We start from the raw sequence: 17,097 nt of genomic DNA, 5'->3' as shown, positions 1-17,097 counted from the left end.
GTGTGCGCCTCCTTAGGAACAACTGGTACATGTGCCTTCGACAACCTGGAAGAGATTGGTCCCATATGTGAGTTCATGATTCTATTTCCTGAGGCCGTGTACGCAGTATGCGTGAAGAGCGAACAACGATAAAGATGTTGGAATCTAGTTGTCTGTCCATGAGAATTCTCCTTCTTCATAACACCAACTTGTATGGTACTTGTTACCCTGCCAGGCATCGTCATTAACGGGGTTAAACAAGGAGTGGTCGGTTCGAAGTCAGTATCCTGTTGGGGGCACGGGTGGCCCAGTCGTTGCTGTGCAGAGTTACGTCCCTTGGGCACGCCAGAAACCTATGATTGTGGGTTCGAATCCCGGTTCGCACCGATTATGTTTCTAGGTTTGTCAGCACCATACCCATGCTCGTGGGTTTCACCGAAATGGTAAACGTCTGAGACCTGCATCACTTCGGGCTTTCCTCCCACATTAAGCTGACACGCCGTGATATAACTGGAATACTGTTAAAAGCGGCGTTAAACCCAACTCACTCACTCTCTCAGTATCCTGTGTGTGAGTGAGGGGTCCAGGACAAACTGTGGTACCCCACTACAAACCCGGATGTAGTCTGGATCAGTACAAACAGCCACTTACACTGCATGCATGTGGCTATATAAATGCAACAACCCTGAACGTGGCGTTAAACCCCATTTCATCTTCTCTCTCTGTCTCTCAATATATTTAAATTTCGTAATATCATAACGTTAAGTAAAATAGACGATGCTCTCTCATTCTTCACGAATTGTTGGTATTGTGTGGTTGCAAACTGAACAGAAAGCTGTTGAAAATACACGTTTCAAGCTATTTCAAAACGTACTTGTTCCGACTATTCCTTCACTTTGAGACGTTGCTGGCATAGAGTATGTTACGCTATGACAAGCAAGGGTTATCAGCAGTAACATTCATCTCCTCTTGAACCTAACCGGAAACATGACCTGGCATGAATTGGTTAGTACGCAACACACCGAATGATTTATTCGTAAATTCGAGTAAATCTTGCCGTGGAGTGTACGTAAAACTGACAAGTGCATGACAAGAGAATCTTACATGATAAACCAACATTTCAGGTCAGGAGGAGGGTATATGGCTACACATTGATGCTGCTTATGCCGGGAGTGCCTTCGTCTGTCCTGAGTTCAGGTCTTACATGAAGGGTGTCGAGGTAAGGACGTTTTCTTGAATGTTTTCATTAAAAGGAGCTATACAGCGATAGAACATAATTGCATTAGTCCACTAGTCCTAACATACATCAAAACCCTTAATAAGGGCAAATTTCTACTGGTCCTTATAATACCTTAACTATTGGGCAGTTTGGCAAGGACTGTAGAACTAGTGCTAATTTCTAACACTGCAACAGCAATTTTCTTACGATAAACATAAAATATGAACATGTCAAACCTTACACGTTTGACGGCATTTTAATTTCAACGTCGAATAACATGAACAGAAGTAAATTGTTTCACATTTGTATACTGTTTGCATTCCTCGTTATGTTGTTTCAGTACGCCGAAACTTTCAGCATGAACCCTCACAAATGGATGTTATGCAACTTTGATCTATCAGTAATGTGGTAAGAAGAAGGACATTATCTGACTGATATTTTATTTTAAATCCCGCCTTTCATACAAAGTAACCGACCCTTTAGTATGGGGGGCTACAATGCTTAACGAGATGCCACGGACAAAAAAGGATGGGCTGGTACACCAAGTGTGCGCGTGTGTAACTAATTTATACCTTACTACCCTTCCTTGGGCATATATAATTTTAATTTTAATTTTCCACTTAAATTGACGCCATGTATAACATGCTTCAATAGCAACATTGATTTGATTCACGTCTTGAATGTTAGGAAGTTATATAGGAAATAAACCTGGCAATGACAACATGGAAAATATGTATATATAAATGTAAAGGAGAGGTGTAATTTTAAACACTTAAGCATGGAAACAACAGCGGAAGCCTGGACAGTACCACAATTTCAATCACCAGCAATTCCAGCTTTTCTACTGTTCAAATATTAAAATCTTTAAATCAATTATTAGGACGCGTACGTCATAAATGGGGTTACATTTGTTCGTTACATTTTTTGTGTTGCTACATCTAATATGGTTCATATCTTTAATGTATAATATGTTAATAGAAAAATGTCATTGTATCAGACCTTATTACTTTATTTTATATCCATGTTTGTTTTTAGCCCAAGCTGGCCCAAAATACAACATTGCGAGATAATGTTTGTTCATTTGTTCAAGTGTAACCTTCATAAGGTTAGCAAGATTACATCTAAAGAACGACTGCCTGTATGTCCTAACTTTGGACCATGTGTAAACCTTTGGTTGATATCATGATCCACGTGTTGGTTGATTTCCGTCACAAACAGTCAGGCTTAACAAAAGGCACATGGTACGGTAACCGGTGCCCCTCGTTACCGGACAAGGTCCTCAATATAACGCTGTCTCTGTGAGAATTCCGGGGAGGGGGCACTGGTCGTCAGTAACCTAAAGTATGCTTGTCGCAAGTACAGCTTTAAAGGGGCGGGGTGGTCATACTCAGGGACATGTCTTGTTGTGTCACATCGTCCCCTGATGACGTGGATCGGTGCTCATGATTTTCATTGACGGGTTTACCTGGTCCAAACTCAATTATTTAAGGTTGCTGTGATGTACTTGGAATATTGCTGTGATATTTAATACTCATTCGTTGTTTTAGGATCAAGGACAGGGCGTTGCTGGTGGACGCCTTCAACGTGGACCCAGTATACCTCAAACACCAAGACCAGGGCAAGGTGCCCGATTACAGGGTAGGACCATCCTTTCTCCTCTGAGTTAACGCACGGAAATGTCTCCGCTACAGTCTACACCACATCACATTTCATTTCACAAATTGTGGGCACTGGTAGGCCTATCGTCTAAGGTCCTGCTCTTCGTACGTTAAGGTGTGCCAGAAAACAATCCCACATTCGCCCGATTATGGTTCCAGATTTCACCGACCCGTGAAGATCCGGGGTAGAATAGATCTTCAGCAACCCATGCTTGCCGTAAAAGGCGACTATGCTTGTCGTAAAAGGCGACTAACAGGATCGGGTGGTCAGGATCGCTGACTTGGTTGATGCATGTCATCGATCCCAATTGCGTGGGTCGATGCTCATGATATTAATCACTGGATTGTCTGGTCCAGACTCGATTATTTACAGACCGCCGTCATATAGCTGGAATATTGCTGAGTGCGGCGTTAAACAACAAACCAACCAACCAACCAGATTTCACCAAAGTGCCTATCGTCAAAGACCTACATCACTTTGAGCTTTCCTCCCTCAACCTAACAAGCAGGGATATTACTGAATGTTGTTCTAAGCGCAGTTGAATGCAAACTCAGTCAGTAATTCTGTCCTCAAATATATCATGTTTCTTCATGGAATAAAATAAGTGGAAGATTATGTTTATTTTGATGAAATAGTATCACATTGACTGTTTCACAATTATGTCTTCTTGTCAAGTATTATTTGAAATGATACGAAAAGCGGTCCGTTGAAATCAGTGTAATAATTAATGTTTTGAATATTCCTTGATGTTTCAGCATTGGCAGATTCCTCTCGGCAGAAGATTCCGATCCCTCAAACTCTGGTTCGTCATCAGGTCGTATGGAGTGTCTGGCATAAGACAGTACATACGAAAGGTACATGCTGAACACGTCATTTTCATTTGAATCTTGTATAATAAAATAATAATAATAATAATAATAATAATAATAATAATAATAATGTCAATTCCCACTCGAAACCGTCAATGTGTGAATCTGCATCAAAATGTAAATATGAAATGTAGATTATGCAATGAATTTAATGAGACTGTCCAACACATTGTCAGTGGATGCCCAGCTTTGGCACAAACACAGTATCTAAAGCGACATGATGGAATGGCTCGATCCTTGTATTACCGTCTTCGCAATGCTTGTGGTTTTGACACAGAGGTCCATCCATGATACGACCCGGAATATGTAGAGGGCGTCATGGAAAATGGTACATACAAAAATCTTTGGAATAGGCTCAGACGTATCCAGGGCAACAAACCTGATCTTGTCCTTTTCGATAAATCCAATGAAATCATTTAAATCATTAAATCAATTTTCTGACCCTTTTGACACTAATGTGATTGTCAAGATTGATGAAAAACATGGCAAATATGCGGACCTCGCTTTCGAAATGTCACGCTTGCATCCCAAGAACCAAGTTGTCCGACTTCCCATTGTTCTCGGTGCCTTAGGTTTGGTACATCCCAATCTCTTGACTGACTTTGGTAGAGTACCCGGGTTTGCTACCAGGAATACAGCCCTTCTGACAATCTGGTTAATGCAGAAGGCTGCAGTGTTGGGGAGTCTTCAGATTCTCCGAAAAGTTCTGTGCGGGTTTGACTAAGCAGCGCTTCCTGTGAGAAGTCCCATTCGCTGTCTGGGCTACGTGTAGAGGGGGCAAGGGCTCTGAGCTGATGATGAGCCTAACCAGCCTGACTATGCCAGGATCACCCAAACCCTCTTTGCTGCATTTTTTATTTTAATCTGTAAATAATAATAATAATAATAATAATAATAATGATTAAGGAATCTATGGAGATATTGGAATTAATCTGAATCATGTTTTACAGCACGTGAGTCTTGCTAAAGAGTTCGAGAGTATGGTGAGCCAAGATGACCGCTTTGAGATTGTTGCCGAAGTTATAATGGGATTGGTCTGCTTCCGGTTAAAGGTAACTCTCCTGTCTCGATAACACAATAGTCTATTTAAGTGAATGAGTGAGTGAGATGTGTTCAAAGCCGCTTAGAACAGTATTTCAGTTATATCAAGCTGATGTCAGCTTGATGTGGGTGGAAACCCAAAAGTGTTGAAGACCCTTTTGGTGAAACCCACGAGCGCAGGTGTGGTGCTGACAAACCTAGATTTAAAAAAAGTATCTGTTTGACGCCGCACTCAGCAATATTTGTCACGAAGTGCTAATTGTAGTGCCCAATGGTTCCAATGACGATAATGGAATTAACTTGAAACAGATGAAAATACTTTGAGGATGATAAGTGGTTTCAGTTCACAAATTGCTATGTCATACATGAAGGTAATTAGGGAATGTCATCATTCCTCGAAACTCATTCCGCATTACTTTTTTCTAAAGGGACCAAATCGAATGACAGAACTCCTTCATGATGAGATAGTAACAGACGGCCGGATATACATCATCCCCGCCATTGCCAGAGACGTCTACTATCTGCGATTGGCTGTATGCGCACAGGCAACCACTTCCGATGATATAAGGTTCACGTTCAACGTGTTCTTGGAATGTACAGAACGTGTTCTGGGCAAGTTCAATGAAAAGAACGGCGTAAACTACAGGCCGATGATCGACATAGACGGACCATTACCTAAATATGTTACACCAATCACCACTGATGTTGTTGAAGATCATACTTCTAAAAAGATGTAGAGAACTGCTGACACAGGGGAACTTATAACCACGAATGGAGGGATATGATGGTGATGCTGACATACTAATCATATTGTAATTGTCATCCTAATCCTGTATGGTGACAGAGCGTCCGCTGTGACAGTGAACAATTGCATTGTACATTACATAAAGATCCGGTGTAGAATTCGTCTTCAGCAACCAGGGCTTGCAAAAGGCGACGAACGGGATTTTGATACCTCCGACGTCCTGCTTGGTCTTGTTCCTCAATGCTACAGTAGCGCTAAGATGATCGTACATGCTACATGGACTTACCACATTCCCAGCAGTACCATCGCTTTTGGAACTGGGCCCTGAGCGCGGCGTATAACAACAAATATATATTCATTAGATTTGTTTAGCTTTGTTTGATTTTACAATGGACTTATTATGACTTCGTCTTTGCAACCAGTCCCTGGAAGATGTGCCCTTGCAGAAAAAAGAATTCTGAAATCATTTATATCTTTATATTAAAATGTATGATGTAATGTGTCTTTTTATGCAAACAAGACAGGTAATTAAATGAGAGGTGTGGATGCTTTCTGATGCAAACAAGTGCAAATACTAACCTGCATCATACTTGACATAACAATCCTCATCTGTGTAGCAGAAATGATCGAAAATAAATATTATATGTTAATGAGAATTAGAGACTGATCAGAACATTTAGTTAAAGTGTTGAGCGAAATACCACATTTCTTGTTCATAGTTAACACATCATTTGCAAACAAAACACGTGATATATTTAGAATGAGCAGTACTTACCCGTACCGTTGAATTGTCACCAGAAGTGTCAAAACATAGATGTAGAAGTTGGTAAAGCCTGGCAGAGAGTTGTTTCAGAATCTTCCAGGGACTGATATTCATTCCCTTGGAAGACATGGACCACGTCTCTGTTGTTTCTTTATTGTTGTTTCTTTGTTGTTTCTTCAAGAGTCGACCGCCTATGTGGTCTAGTGGTAGAGCATCCGCCCGGAGAGCAGAAGGTCCGGGGTTCGATCCCCGGCAAAAAACAGGTTAAAAGTTGGTACTTGTTGTTACCTTGCCTGACGATCTGCATTAAGGGGCTAAAACAAGGACTGGTCGGCTCGGAGTCTTCGTATACTGTGTCTGAGTGGGGTATTCGTGTTAAACTGCGGCATGATATCTCAGAGGAGTAGCACTCTAACTTGGCATCAGTCCGGACTAGTACAAGCAGCCACACATTGCACGTCGCTATATAGGTGCAATGATCTTGGACGCGATGGTAAACCCCATTTCACCTCACCTTCTTCGAGAGTCATTGCCTTTGTCAGGTGATTATGGATTAAGTATTTTCATCTGGCATCTGTACATGTTTTGATCCTCCACTTGGGCATCCCGAAGCGAGTAAATGGTTCGTGATGCACGGTGATTTGGTTGATTGCGAATCACCGTACTCCGACAGCTTTGGACTTTGCTAATAATATTAATAATATTGTCTGATGCAGACACGATTATTTTCAGGTCGTCGTCATATAGCTTTAAAGTTGCTGAGTGCGGCGGCTTTCAACAAGAAACAACAACTTATGTTACACCCATAGATCAATTGAAAACGCACAAAATATTGATGTCATTATATTTTATTTGAACTCTTTCTGACTACCATGAATAATTATGTATATATTTATAGTAAAGTATTTTATCGTGTATCCTTCTTTTGTTCTTCTATGCACAATAGTCAACAAATGAGGAGGATTTGGATTCACATAAAACACCAATTGTGCCAACTCAACCGTTCTATTTACATATCACAATAAGAGTCAATCAACACATCACTTCATGTGTTACAGTAGGTGGTGGGGGCGAATAATCAGATAGACGATATTGGCACCATTAAAATTTCTCGTTTGAGAGAACAAATGATTTGAGGAAGCTAGGTTCCTGGTTGTATGGTAAAACAAACTGCTAAATCAATTATTGTTAAACTTTCCTAACAATTCTAATATCAGTAATACTATATTAATGAATGAGTTCATGAAAGAGGGAATATGGCTTTTATCAATATTCCCAGCAATATCAGGGCAAGGGAGTCCAGAAATGGGCTTCACACATTGTACCCATGTGTGAAATAGAACCTAGGATTGCGTCGTTACGAGCGAACTATTTAACCACAAGACTACCCCACCATCCTCTATTTTAATTTTTTTTCTGCTGTCAGGTTCAGTGATCTGCGTAATACATGTCATTTATTCCTATTCACAGCTGTTGGAAAGAAAGGCTTTTTTCAAATTGTAAAGTTTGTTCGTGATTGACAATTGCACTCTATATGATTAATTAAACTATATATGAAACGTATTGCTCTTCAAATTATTGCCTGAGCTGACTTGTATTTGGCGTGTTCAAGGGGCGCACCTCAGGCTGCCCTGGCATTATATACAAACATACTTCAAGACAACCCAAGGAACAACAGCCCAAGGACTTGACACATAATCTTATCAAACACAGATAGTTCCGTTGTCAAACATCTGCTGTTTGCCATTGGTCACTCGTATTAGTACCGGTATGAAGTTGAGTCTTGTATTTGCGATTCTTGCATGCCAGCTACCAGGTAAGTTTTTTCTCTGCATCCGTAACATTAAACCTTTTTTGACAATATCCTTGTCAGTATATAATCACAAGTGTTCTTAAAGAAATTTTCTGGTTGTGGTTTTGTCTATTTACTGTCGACATACTGTAGATCTCAACGATTCACAAAATGGTCATTGAATATCGTTGAAGTGGTAAAACCAATATTCAGTCTCACCCCAAATCTTTCCACAAGTTGGAAACTGCAAATGATTATGATGGGGAGTAAACAATCATTTTCATTTATTCCCAGTATGTGCTGCTTACATCAAGTTTGCTGCTTACTACCAAGACCATATGGTTCTACAAAGAGGTCCCAAGCATGCGGTGGTTTGGGGAACTTCGAATAAGATTGGAGAAGCCGTGACAGTTGAAGTCAGTGGTGGTCATGGTAACGTATCTACCACGGTCGTTGCTGATCCTGATGGAGAGTTGGACGGTGTGTGGACAGTGAAGCTCCCTGCAATAACGGACCCCGGACCTTTCACTGTAACAGCTTCTTATAGATGGGGAAATGTCTCAATTCAGGATGTACTTTTTGGCGATGTGTGGATTTGTTCCGGACAAAGCAACATGAATTTTTACGTCAGCCGGGTACAGCTAATATTACATGATCCACTATGTTAATATTCTTGTTTCTAAACTGATCTTTGAAGAATAAAAATGGGAAGATATTTTTTGAATACATGAATAGAATATTTATATTAAATTCTCAAGCTGCAGAAGTCACATATGCCTATGAATTTTGAATCCAACTAATCTCATATATATTCCTCCTATATTTGTCATTTTAATCTTAATAATTTAAAACAAATAATGGTAATATCTGTTCAGCTATTTGACCCCGCAAAAGTTGTAGCAGAGGCAGAAAGGTACCACGATATCCGTGTATTCAGAACACACACTCTGGAATCCAACACCACCTTCCACAACCTCCATGGCGCTGCACTCCACTGGTCAAAGCCATCACAAGGTGAACCAATGTTATATTTGGTCTAGGCTCTTAGTAACACACTCATCAGCGTGAACATGAATATCGTGAGTTATATTTCTCTGTCCGTTATTTTCACGAATGGGCAGTTGGTTTTCAAAAGTTTTTACCAACATTATCCCATATTACAATTGGTGTACTCTTCAAAATTAACAGAACTAGTTCTTCTTCTTCAAGTGAATGACTTCACATTTTGTTGGAAAATATATGTCACCAGTTTGGCTCGAACCCACATTGTATGATTTGAGAATTGTAATAATCAATGATCACGCTGTGAAATTAAACTATTTAATATTTTCAAATATTTGTATAACCCTTAAAAACTTAGATAATACTATTTAAAAACATTGTGTTACATTATGCTACCTATAATGTTGTTCATGTTAAAGGAATGAGATACTTTTTTATGAGTAAAGGTCGCTTCAAGATATTTCTAAGATCGCCGTCAGCATGTTGACGAATGCTCCTTAAGACCCCGCGACATTGTAAAGAGCCTTCTAACATGTATTGTGAAGATCAACGTGACGGAGCTTGGCGAACATCAATCGGTAGCGGAGAACATTTCACGTGCATCATGCGGGCGACTCACACCCTATAAATACAAACTACAAAGAGTTCTGCTAGCTTGTTTCAAATATTTTACACAATAGACTGTTTCGTCAAAGTCTAAAAGTAGGGAACTTTTGTATTTTAAGTTTAAGAAAGTAGGGATTTTATAAGTCGGAGAACATACTCGGAACTGTCGGTGCGTGAACAAGAATTGCCATGTTTTCATTAACTGAGTGAACAAAAGTTGTATTCCAAAAATATAATATTGAAACCTGACTACTTTACTACTCAGTAGCAATCACTGGATTGTCCGGTCCAGATTCGACCATTTAAAGACCGCCGTCATATAGCTGGAAGATTGCGGCGTTAAACAACAAAGGACAAATGGAATACTCAGTAGACAAAACCAAAACGGTATTTAATCCACGATGCGAAATATATTGTGCATATATTTAACATTTATAAAACTAACTTGCTATAAAGTTTACTTTTTCTAACAGCATCTCTCCAACTGTTTTCTGCTGTATGTTGGCTGTACGCCCAGTACCTCTCCCCTCACCGCAAGTATCCTCTTGGTATGGTGGAATCTGCCTGGGGAGGGACGTCCATCGAGGCATGGTCGTCACCTGATGCTCTCGCGAAGTGTCCAGTGAAAACAAAGAGGTAATATGTTTTAAGTTTTAAGTAAATCATTCATATGATGTGTCATGGTAATTCCAACATGATTATACTTAAATAATTTTTAATATGTTTTTATCATATGTATACAGCCTGACTGTCTTTAAAATCTGATTTCTTAAATATATGTACCATAACAGTAAATCTACACACCTTATTTTGATTTAATGTATGAAATTGAATTGTAACCTTTATTTCTCAAAGAGGGCCGAATTCAGACAACGTCCTCTGGAACTCAATGATGAATCCTTTCACTTACATGACAATCTATGGCGTCCTGTGGTATCAAGGTTTATCCTTTTTGCCTTTTAAAAAACTTCTCAAAAACAAATATTTCCATAATTATAACTTTGGACATAACGATATAAACACATTGTAATTATATGGAGTGATCTGGGTGTTGTGTTCACCTGATTAAATCCACATTCGAAGAAGCGATCTTATACTTTAACAAGGTTAATACTTTTTTGTCTTGCCCAGCATCCTGTATCAACGACAAATATTGCTTAAATGTTATTATTCTATTACTTAATGTGAAGTTATATATAAGTTCAAAGAATGTATACATATATTTATACATTTCTTCAGGAGAAAACAATGCCCATCACCCTGATCGCTATGCTTGTGAGTTCCCTGCCATGATAGCCGACTGGAGGAGTAAGTTCCATCAAAGGTCTTTGGGAGAGACAGAAGCTGATTTCCCCTTCGGATTTGTCCAGGTAACAATATTTATGCATCGATATACTTGAAACCAAATGTACATGCATGTGTCAAAACTATTCATCTGCCAATCACCCATCCAGCTTAATCGCTACTCCAGGCGAATGCATTTAAAAATCTGTCATCTCGATTGTGTCAAAATGGCGAATCTTTTCTTACGTAATCCTTAAATGATAGACGCAGATTGCGAAAATGTTATGTGATCACAACGGTAAATATGTGGTCATAATCTTGATCTCAAAGTTAACGTTGATCGGCTGAAAATAATTTTAAGTTATGAGTAGTCACATGATTTTATAATCCTTTGTTTTGATTTGAATATTTGAAAAATATGTCGGAGTCGAACAACCGACTCTGCTTTTAACAGACATTTTATTCTATTGAAAGTGAGGTCGCTTTTGTTCACGTTTTGTTGTGTTCTGTAACCCTTACACACATGTATTGTACACGTAGAGTTTGCTAGTTGTGAAATGGGATTTAACTGTATGTCCGCAAATCTAGAACATATAGGTTGGCAGGTGTTTTAAGCCTATCTGACAAATGTTGTAATATCATATGTTGTCTACATACATTATCAATTCCTGCTCTGTTGTCAGCTTGCTGCCAATAATAATGTTACGTACGTCGGCTCTTTTCCTCAACTACGTTGGGCACAAACGGCTAACCTCGGACGTGCACCTAATTCCAAAATGCTCAACACGTTCATGGCAGTCGCCATGGACTTACCGGATTTCGCATCTCCATACGGGACGTACGTTAATATATCAATTTATTACACTTGATTGACCACTTGATTGTCGTGTCGAGACTCGAATATTTACATGCTACCGTGTTACAGCTGGAATATTTCTGACTCTGACAAGAAACACACACATCCAGGGCTTAAGTTGTTGTTGCTGATACGTGTATCTCATTCAACAGTATCCATCCTCGTTACAAGGAAGACGTGGCAAAGAGACTGTTGTTAGCAGGGAGGGCTGTGGCCTACAAAGAGACGGGTCTGGATTTCCAAGGTCCTTTTCCATCCGGTTTTGGTGTCAACTATAAAGTTCAACTTCTTAACATTGAATTCAGTTCGGGACACACGCCAATTGAAGTCAGGAATAAAGACGGATTTGAGGTAAATGATCGCATTCTGACAACAAATGCATTTAAGGCTTTATTTAGAAACAGACGAAATTCAAATTTCAAGTCTACAACTAGTTCATGGGGTCATCACTTGATATGTAAGTTAACCCTTTTGGGTCAAGATACAATGAAAATATCTTAACTGGAGATATTTTATAATTATTCATGTTTTATATTAACAGGGCTTAGGAACACCTTGCAAAAACATTGGCAAACAGTCGTGTATAGATTCCCCGACATAACGAAGGAATATTTTGTTTTGCTGCGTCAGCGACAAATAATTCACTTCCATACACACATTAATCAGACTTCTATCCAACAGGTTTGTTGCTCAAGTTCAAGCCCCACGACGTGTGGTGCTCATGACGTGTGGGTTGCTGCGCCAATCACGACGCACGACACAAAGTCTGTGACTGTATCAACATCCGGCTGTGGTAGTCGCCATCTTGTTGGCCTCCGTTACGAATGGCGGACCAGTCCTTGTCCGCTGAGGAAGTGTGCCGTGTATGGGAGAGACAACGACTTGCCAGCTCCTCCCTACATCAGGAGCCACGCCTTCACTGATAGCTCGTCCCACATCATTGGATAGGCCTTGTTACTTTAAAGATGAGATTTTCAGTTGAAAATATAACATTCGTTGTATACATTATGCAATATTGTACAATGTCACCTTGACAGTTGGATCGACAAGCACAATATAAACTAACTATCTGGTTTCAACTTGCATAAAGGCAACGGATGTTAAGTGTGTTTGCAAAACCATATTAACTAAAACAAAACTTAAAACTGAAACAATAAACCAACAGAAATCGACACCACGCTTCTGTGATGTTGTGCATCGTTGGTCGAATCCGAGATTCACACTGATTACGTTCCTTTATTTGTCGGCTACACACCCGTGGTCGTTCAAATCGCGGGAGAACTGCGTCACTTTCCAACCAAATTAATCATGCACGCCATGATCTAACTAAAACAATATTCAAAGCGGCGTTTCAAATTGAACACCCGGACTTACTCATGACGCATTCTGAAAATGTTCGACATCATTTTGTGCAGTCGTGGATATATTTCCTGGTGTGAGATTTTACGAACACGCACAATTTTTTTTATTGGTCACACGATAAAAGATCATTTGCTCACCCGATTTTTAACCACTGAGTTCAGTTCAAAATCCGTACAGGCGGTACGGGAAGTAGAGTGCGGGTACAGTAAATATGTACATAGAGCTGTGTAATTTATTACGGACAAGCAAGGCAAATATGTGACTTTTCGGTTGAGGGACATGATATATGGACCTTCAAAGCTTTAAAGTATGGATCACGATAGCAGGATGCATATGAGCAGTTTAACTACTGCGCATATCAGACCAGGGAATTGTGGTTACATCACTAGCCAGCCGTGCGTTGCTAGGCAGCACTGTGATGTCTGCGCAACCTGTGTCTTGTACGAGAGGAGCGGGGATGCTAAATTATGTTTTCCACATTCCGCAGACATTATTCAGGTTATCTCGCTTTGAAAATGGTGCCAAGATCTTGCAGAATTCTGTGGTTGGTTCTGGAGAGTGCGCAGACGTGTTCGATGGGATTGAGGTCGGGAGACCATGACGGCCAGACCATGACGTTGAATCCCGCATTCTGAAGGAAATTCGTTGTCAAAACTGCTGTGTGGGGTCTGGCATTGTCGTGTTGGAAGATCAAACCGGGTCCATGTGCTGCCATAAAAGGCAGTAGTTCTGGTGCCAGTACCTGGTCCCGGTAAGCAGCAGCGTTGAGGTTGCCACGGATGACAAGAAGCCTGGAACGTGCATTGCCACAGAAAGCACCCCACACCTGACACTTCCGCCTCGAAATCTGTCAACTTCCTGTACACAACACTGGGCGTGACGTCCATGACAGCGCCTCCACACCCTCGCCCTACCATCAGCAAATCGAAGATTAAATCGGGATTCATCACTGAAGACGACTTGATTCCAATTCCTCTGAGTCCATCGTAAGTGTCGCTGTGCCCACAATTGACGTTTACGTCTGTGTAATTGAGTCAGAATCGGCCCGCTGTATGGCCATCGTGCTTGAAGGTGAGCAGTTCTCAGACGGTTTCGAACAGTGTGCGCACTCAGTCTACCCCTACACAGTTCATTTCTGGTTGATGTAGCCGTCAAAAAACGGTTACGGAGGTGACGTAAAACAATCTGACGATCCTCTGACGTCACACGTGGTCGACCTGGCCGAGGGCGATCAGCGGTGGTACCCGTTTGCTGTAGACGCGTCTGTAAATCATAAACAGTCCGTTCACTACAACCCATCGTCCTTGCGACTTCAGCTACGGACGTTCCCGTCTGCAACATGCTGATGGCACGTTCACGTTGCACATTTGAAAGGCGTGGCATGACAAATGCCCGTAAAGACTTTTGTTTTCTTGTGTTTTTCTTTTTTTGTTAATGACTGCTAACAAGGATGGCTGAAAACACGTGCGGTAGTATGGCCACGTGACCAGTTGCACGTGAAAAACCACTTTGCCACTATAGTGCTGTGCACATGATTTTGATCGATTCACCTGCACAAAAACGGATGTTATCTGAAGACAATACGTGGCCTTTACTGTTTAAATACACAATAAGGGCCCACAATGATAACTGGTCAAAATGTTAAAATTTTAGGATTTTGAAGTTTTTAATTTGGTTCAGTATATTTCACAGCCTTTACTCCTACAGGTACCTATAAGTATGTATCGACCAATAGTCAACATGTGATGTTGAGTGAATGTTAATGTTTACAAACAAGTTAATTATCACGACATGACCTTCCATTACCGATGTGAAATCTTCCATCAGTGAACGACTTGATAGGTATTCAATTCTGCAAAATAATTTCAGTATGTGAGTAACGATGACAACACTTAGACCTGTATTTACATGTAATTAGTGATAAAAGTGTGAGTGATATTTATGTTTCAAACAGTTCATATTTAGTTTTGTCATGTTAATAATATAATCATGATCTGTAAATAATCGAGTCTGGACCGGACAGTCCAGTGATTGACATCATGAGCATCGATCCACGCAATTGGGATACGATGACGTGCATCAACCAAGTCAGCGAGCCTGACCACCCGATCCCGTTAATTAATCGCCTCTCACGACAAGCATAGTTGCCTTTTACGGCAAGCATGGGTTGCTGAAGACCTATTCTATCCCGGATCTTCATGGGTCGTATCCTGTTTTGAGCTGACGGGACAGTCGGGGCGTACCGCCGTCGGCAGGAACGTTTTTTTGCCAACTGCATATAGGAGGTCGAGATATTTGGCGGTGGCAGTGAAATTATGTGTTTCAGTCAGACCACAGGGCTTCCGCTTTATTTGTATGGAAGCCCGATGTGATGCAGGACTGTGACCCATGAGCAGGGGAAAGGTGCTGCTTTATTTGTATGAAAGCCCGATGTGATGCAGGACTGTGACCCATGAGCAGGGGTAAGGTGCTGCCATTTGTATGCAAGCCCTTTGTGATGAAGAACTGTGACCCATGAGCAGGGGAAAGGTGCTGCTTTATTTGTATGAAAGCCCGATGTGATGCAGGACGGTGACCCATGAGCAGGGGTAAGGTGCTGCTTTATTTGTATGCAAGCCCGATGTGATGCAGGACGGTGAGCCATGAGCAGGGGTAAGGTGCTGCTTTATTTGTATGCAAGCCCGATGTGATGCAGGACGGTGAGCCATGAGCAGGGGTAAGGTGCTGCTTTATTTGTATGCAAGCCCGATGTGATGCAGGACGGTGAGCCATGAGCAGGGGTAAGGTGCTGCCATTTGTATGAAAGCCCGATGTGATGCAGGACTGTGACCAATGAGCAGGGGAAAGGTGCTGCTGTATTTGTATGGAAGCCCGATGTGATGCAGGACTGTGACCCATGAGCAGGGGTAAGGTGCTGCTGTATTTGTATGAAAGCCCGATGTGATGCAGGACTGACACATGAACAGGGATAAGGTGCTGCTGTATTTGTATGGAAGCCCTTTGTGACGAAGAACTGTGACCCATGAGCAGGGATAAGGTGCTGCTTTATTTGTATGGAAGCCCTTTGTGACGAAGAACTGTGACCCATGAGCAGGGATAAGGTGCTGCTGTATTTGTATGAAAGCCCGATGTGATGCAGGACTATTATATATAATTATTATTAGCCATTATTCAATGCCTCCCGTTACGATCCGGGGTAAAATAGCAACCCATGCTTGCTGTTCAAGGCGACTGTGCTTGTCGTAAAAGGCGACTAACGGGATCGGGTGGTCAGGCTCGCTGACTTGGTTGATGCATGTCATCGTTTCCCAATTGCGTGGATCGATGCTCATGATATCAATCACTGGATTGTCTGGTCCAGACTCGATTATTTACAGACCGCCGTCATATATTCCTGCATCACATAGGGCTTCCATACAAATACAGAAGCACCTAACCCGTGCTTATGGGTTATTTCCCTGCATCTCATCGGGCTTCTATACAAATAAAGATGTTAGTGTCACATCAGGCTTCCATACAAACAAAGCAGCACCTAACCCGTGCTTATGGGTTATTTCCCTGCATCTCATCAGGCTTCTATACAAATAAAGATGTTAGTGTCACATCGGGTTTCCATACAAATAACGCGGAAGCCCCGTGGTCTGACTGAAATACATAATTTCACTGCCACCGCCAAATATCTCGACCTCCTATATGCAGTTGGCAAAAAAACGTTCCTGCCGACGGCGGTACGCCCCGACTGTCCTGTCAGCTCAATACAGGTTACAACCTGTGAAGATCCGGGGTAGAACAGGTCTCCAGTAACCCATGCTTACTGTTAAAGGCAACTATGCTTGTCGTAAGGGGCGACTTACGGGATCGGGTGGTCAGACTTGCTGACTTTGTTGATGCATGTCATCGTATCCTAATTGCGTGGTTCG

The 17,097-nt window shown here is 41.3% G+C and overlaps 2 protein-coding genes across 2 annotated transcripts in view; both read left to right on the top strand.

The window, feature by feature from the left end:
* Nucleotides 1-7,199, top strand: part of LOC139473903 (aromatic-L-amino-acid decarboxylase-like) — a 34,269-nt gene extending 27,070 nt beyond the window's left edge. The window contains exons 7-13 of the mRNA XM_071256701.1: nucleotides 1-67; nucleotides 1,104-1,198; nucleotides 1,539-1,606; nucleotides 2,746-2,836; nucleotides 3,613-3,711; nucleotides 4,677-4,778; nucleotides 5,196-7,199. Coding sequence (XP_071112802.1) covers nucleotides 1-67; nucleotides 1,104-1,198; nucleotides 1,539-1,606; nucleotides 2,746-2,836; nucleotides 3,613-3,711; nucleotides 4,677-4,778; nucleotides 5,196-5,504 — 831 coding nt within the window. The 3' untranslated portion in view covers nucleotides 5,505-7,199. The remainder of the gene's footprint in view (nucleotides 68-1,103; nucleotides 1,199-1,538; nucleotides 1,607-2,745; nucleotides 2,837-3,612; nucleotides 3,712-4,676; nucleotides 4,779-5,195) is intronic.
* An 815-nt stretch (nucleotides 7,200-8,014) lies between these two features.
* LOC139474287 (sialate O-acetylesterase-like) lies at nucleotides 8,015-13,093 on the top strand. The gene is made up of 9 exons (XM_071257237.1): nucleotides 8,015-8,091; nucleotides 8,362-8,702; nucleotides 8,943-9,081; nucleotides 10,149-10,311; nucleotides 10,531-10,616; nucleotides 10,915-11,045; nucleotides 11,643-11,797; nucleotides 11,968-12,166; nucleotides 12,497-13,093. Exons 1-9 carry the CDS (start codon nucleotides 8,046-8,048, stop codon nucleotides 12,761-12,763), a joined length of 1,527 nt encoding a protein of 508 aa, XP_071113338.1. The 5' UTR covers nucleotides 8,015-8,045; the 3' UTR covers nucleotides 12,764-13,093.
* The last annotated feature ends 4,004 nt before the right edge of the window (nucleotides 13,094-17,097 follow it).

The sequence above is a fragment of the Haliotis cracherodii genome, unplaced genomic scaffold, assembly GCF_022045235.1.
Source record: "Haliotis cracherodii isolate W230 unplaced genomic scaffold, xgHalCrac1.p SCAF_3, whole genome shotgun sequence".
Classification (NCBI taxonomy): Eukaryota; Metazoa; Mollusca; class Gastropoda; order Lepetellida; family Haliotidae; genus Haliotis; species Haliotis cracherodii.
This window is presented reverse-complemented; position numbering and strand designations above follow the sequence as displayed.

Coding starts and splice junctions, on each gene's coding strand:
- LOC139474287 (XM_071257237.1), top strand. CDS start 8,046: ATGAAGTTGAGTCTTGTATTTGCGATTCTTGCATGCCAGCTACCAG. Junction 10,617..10,914: donor TGGCGTCCTGTGGTATCAAG/GTTTATCCTTTT, acceptor ACATTTCTTCAG/GAGAAAACAATGCCCATCAC. Junction 11,798..11,967: donor TTCGCATCTCCATACGGGAC/GTACGTTAATAT, acceptor CTCATTCAACAG/TATCCATCCTCGTTACAAGG.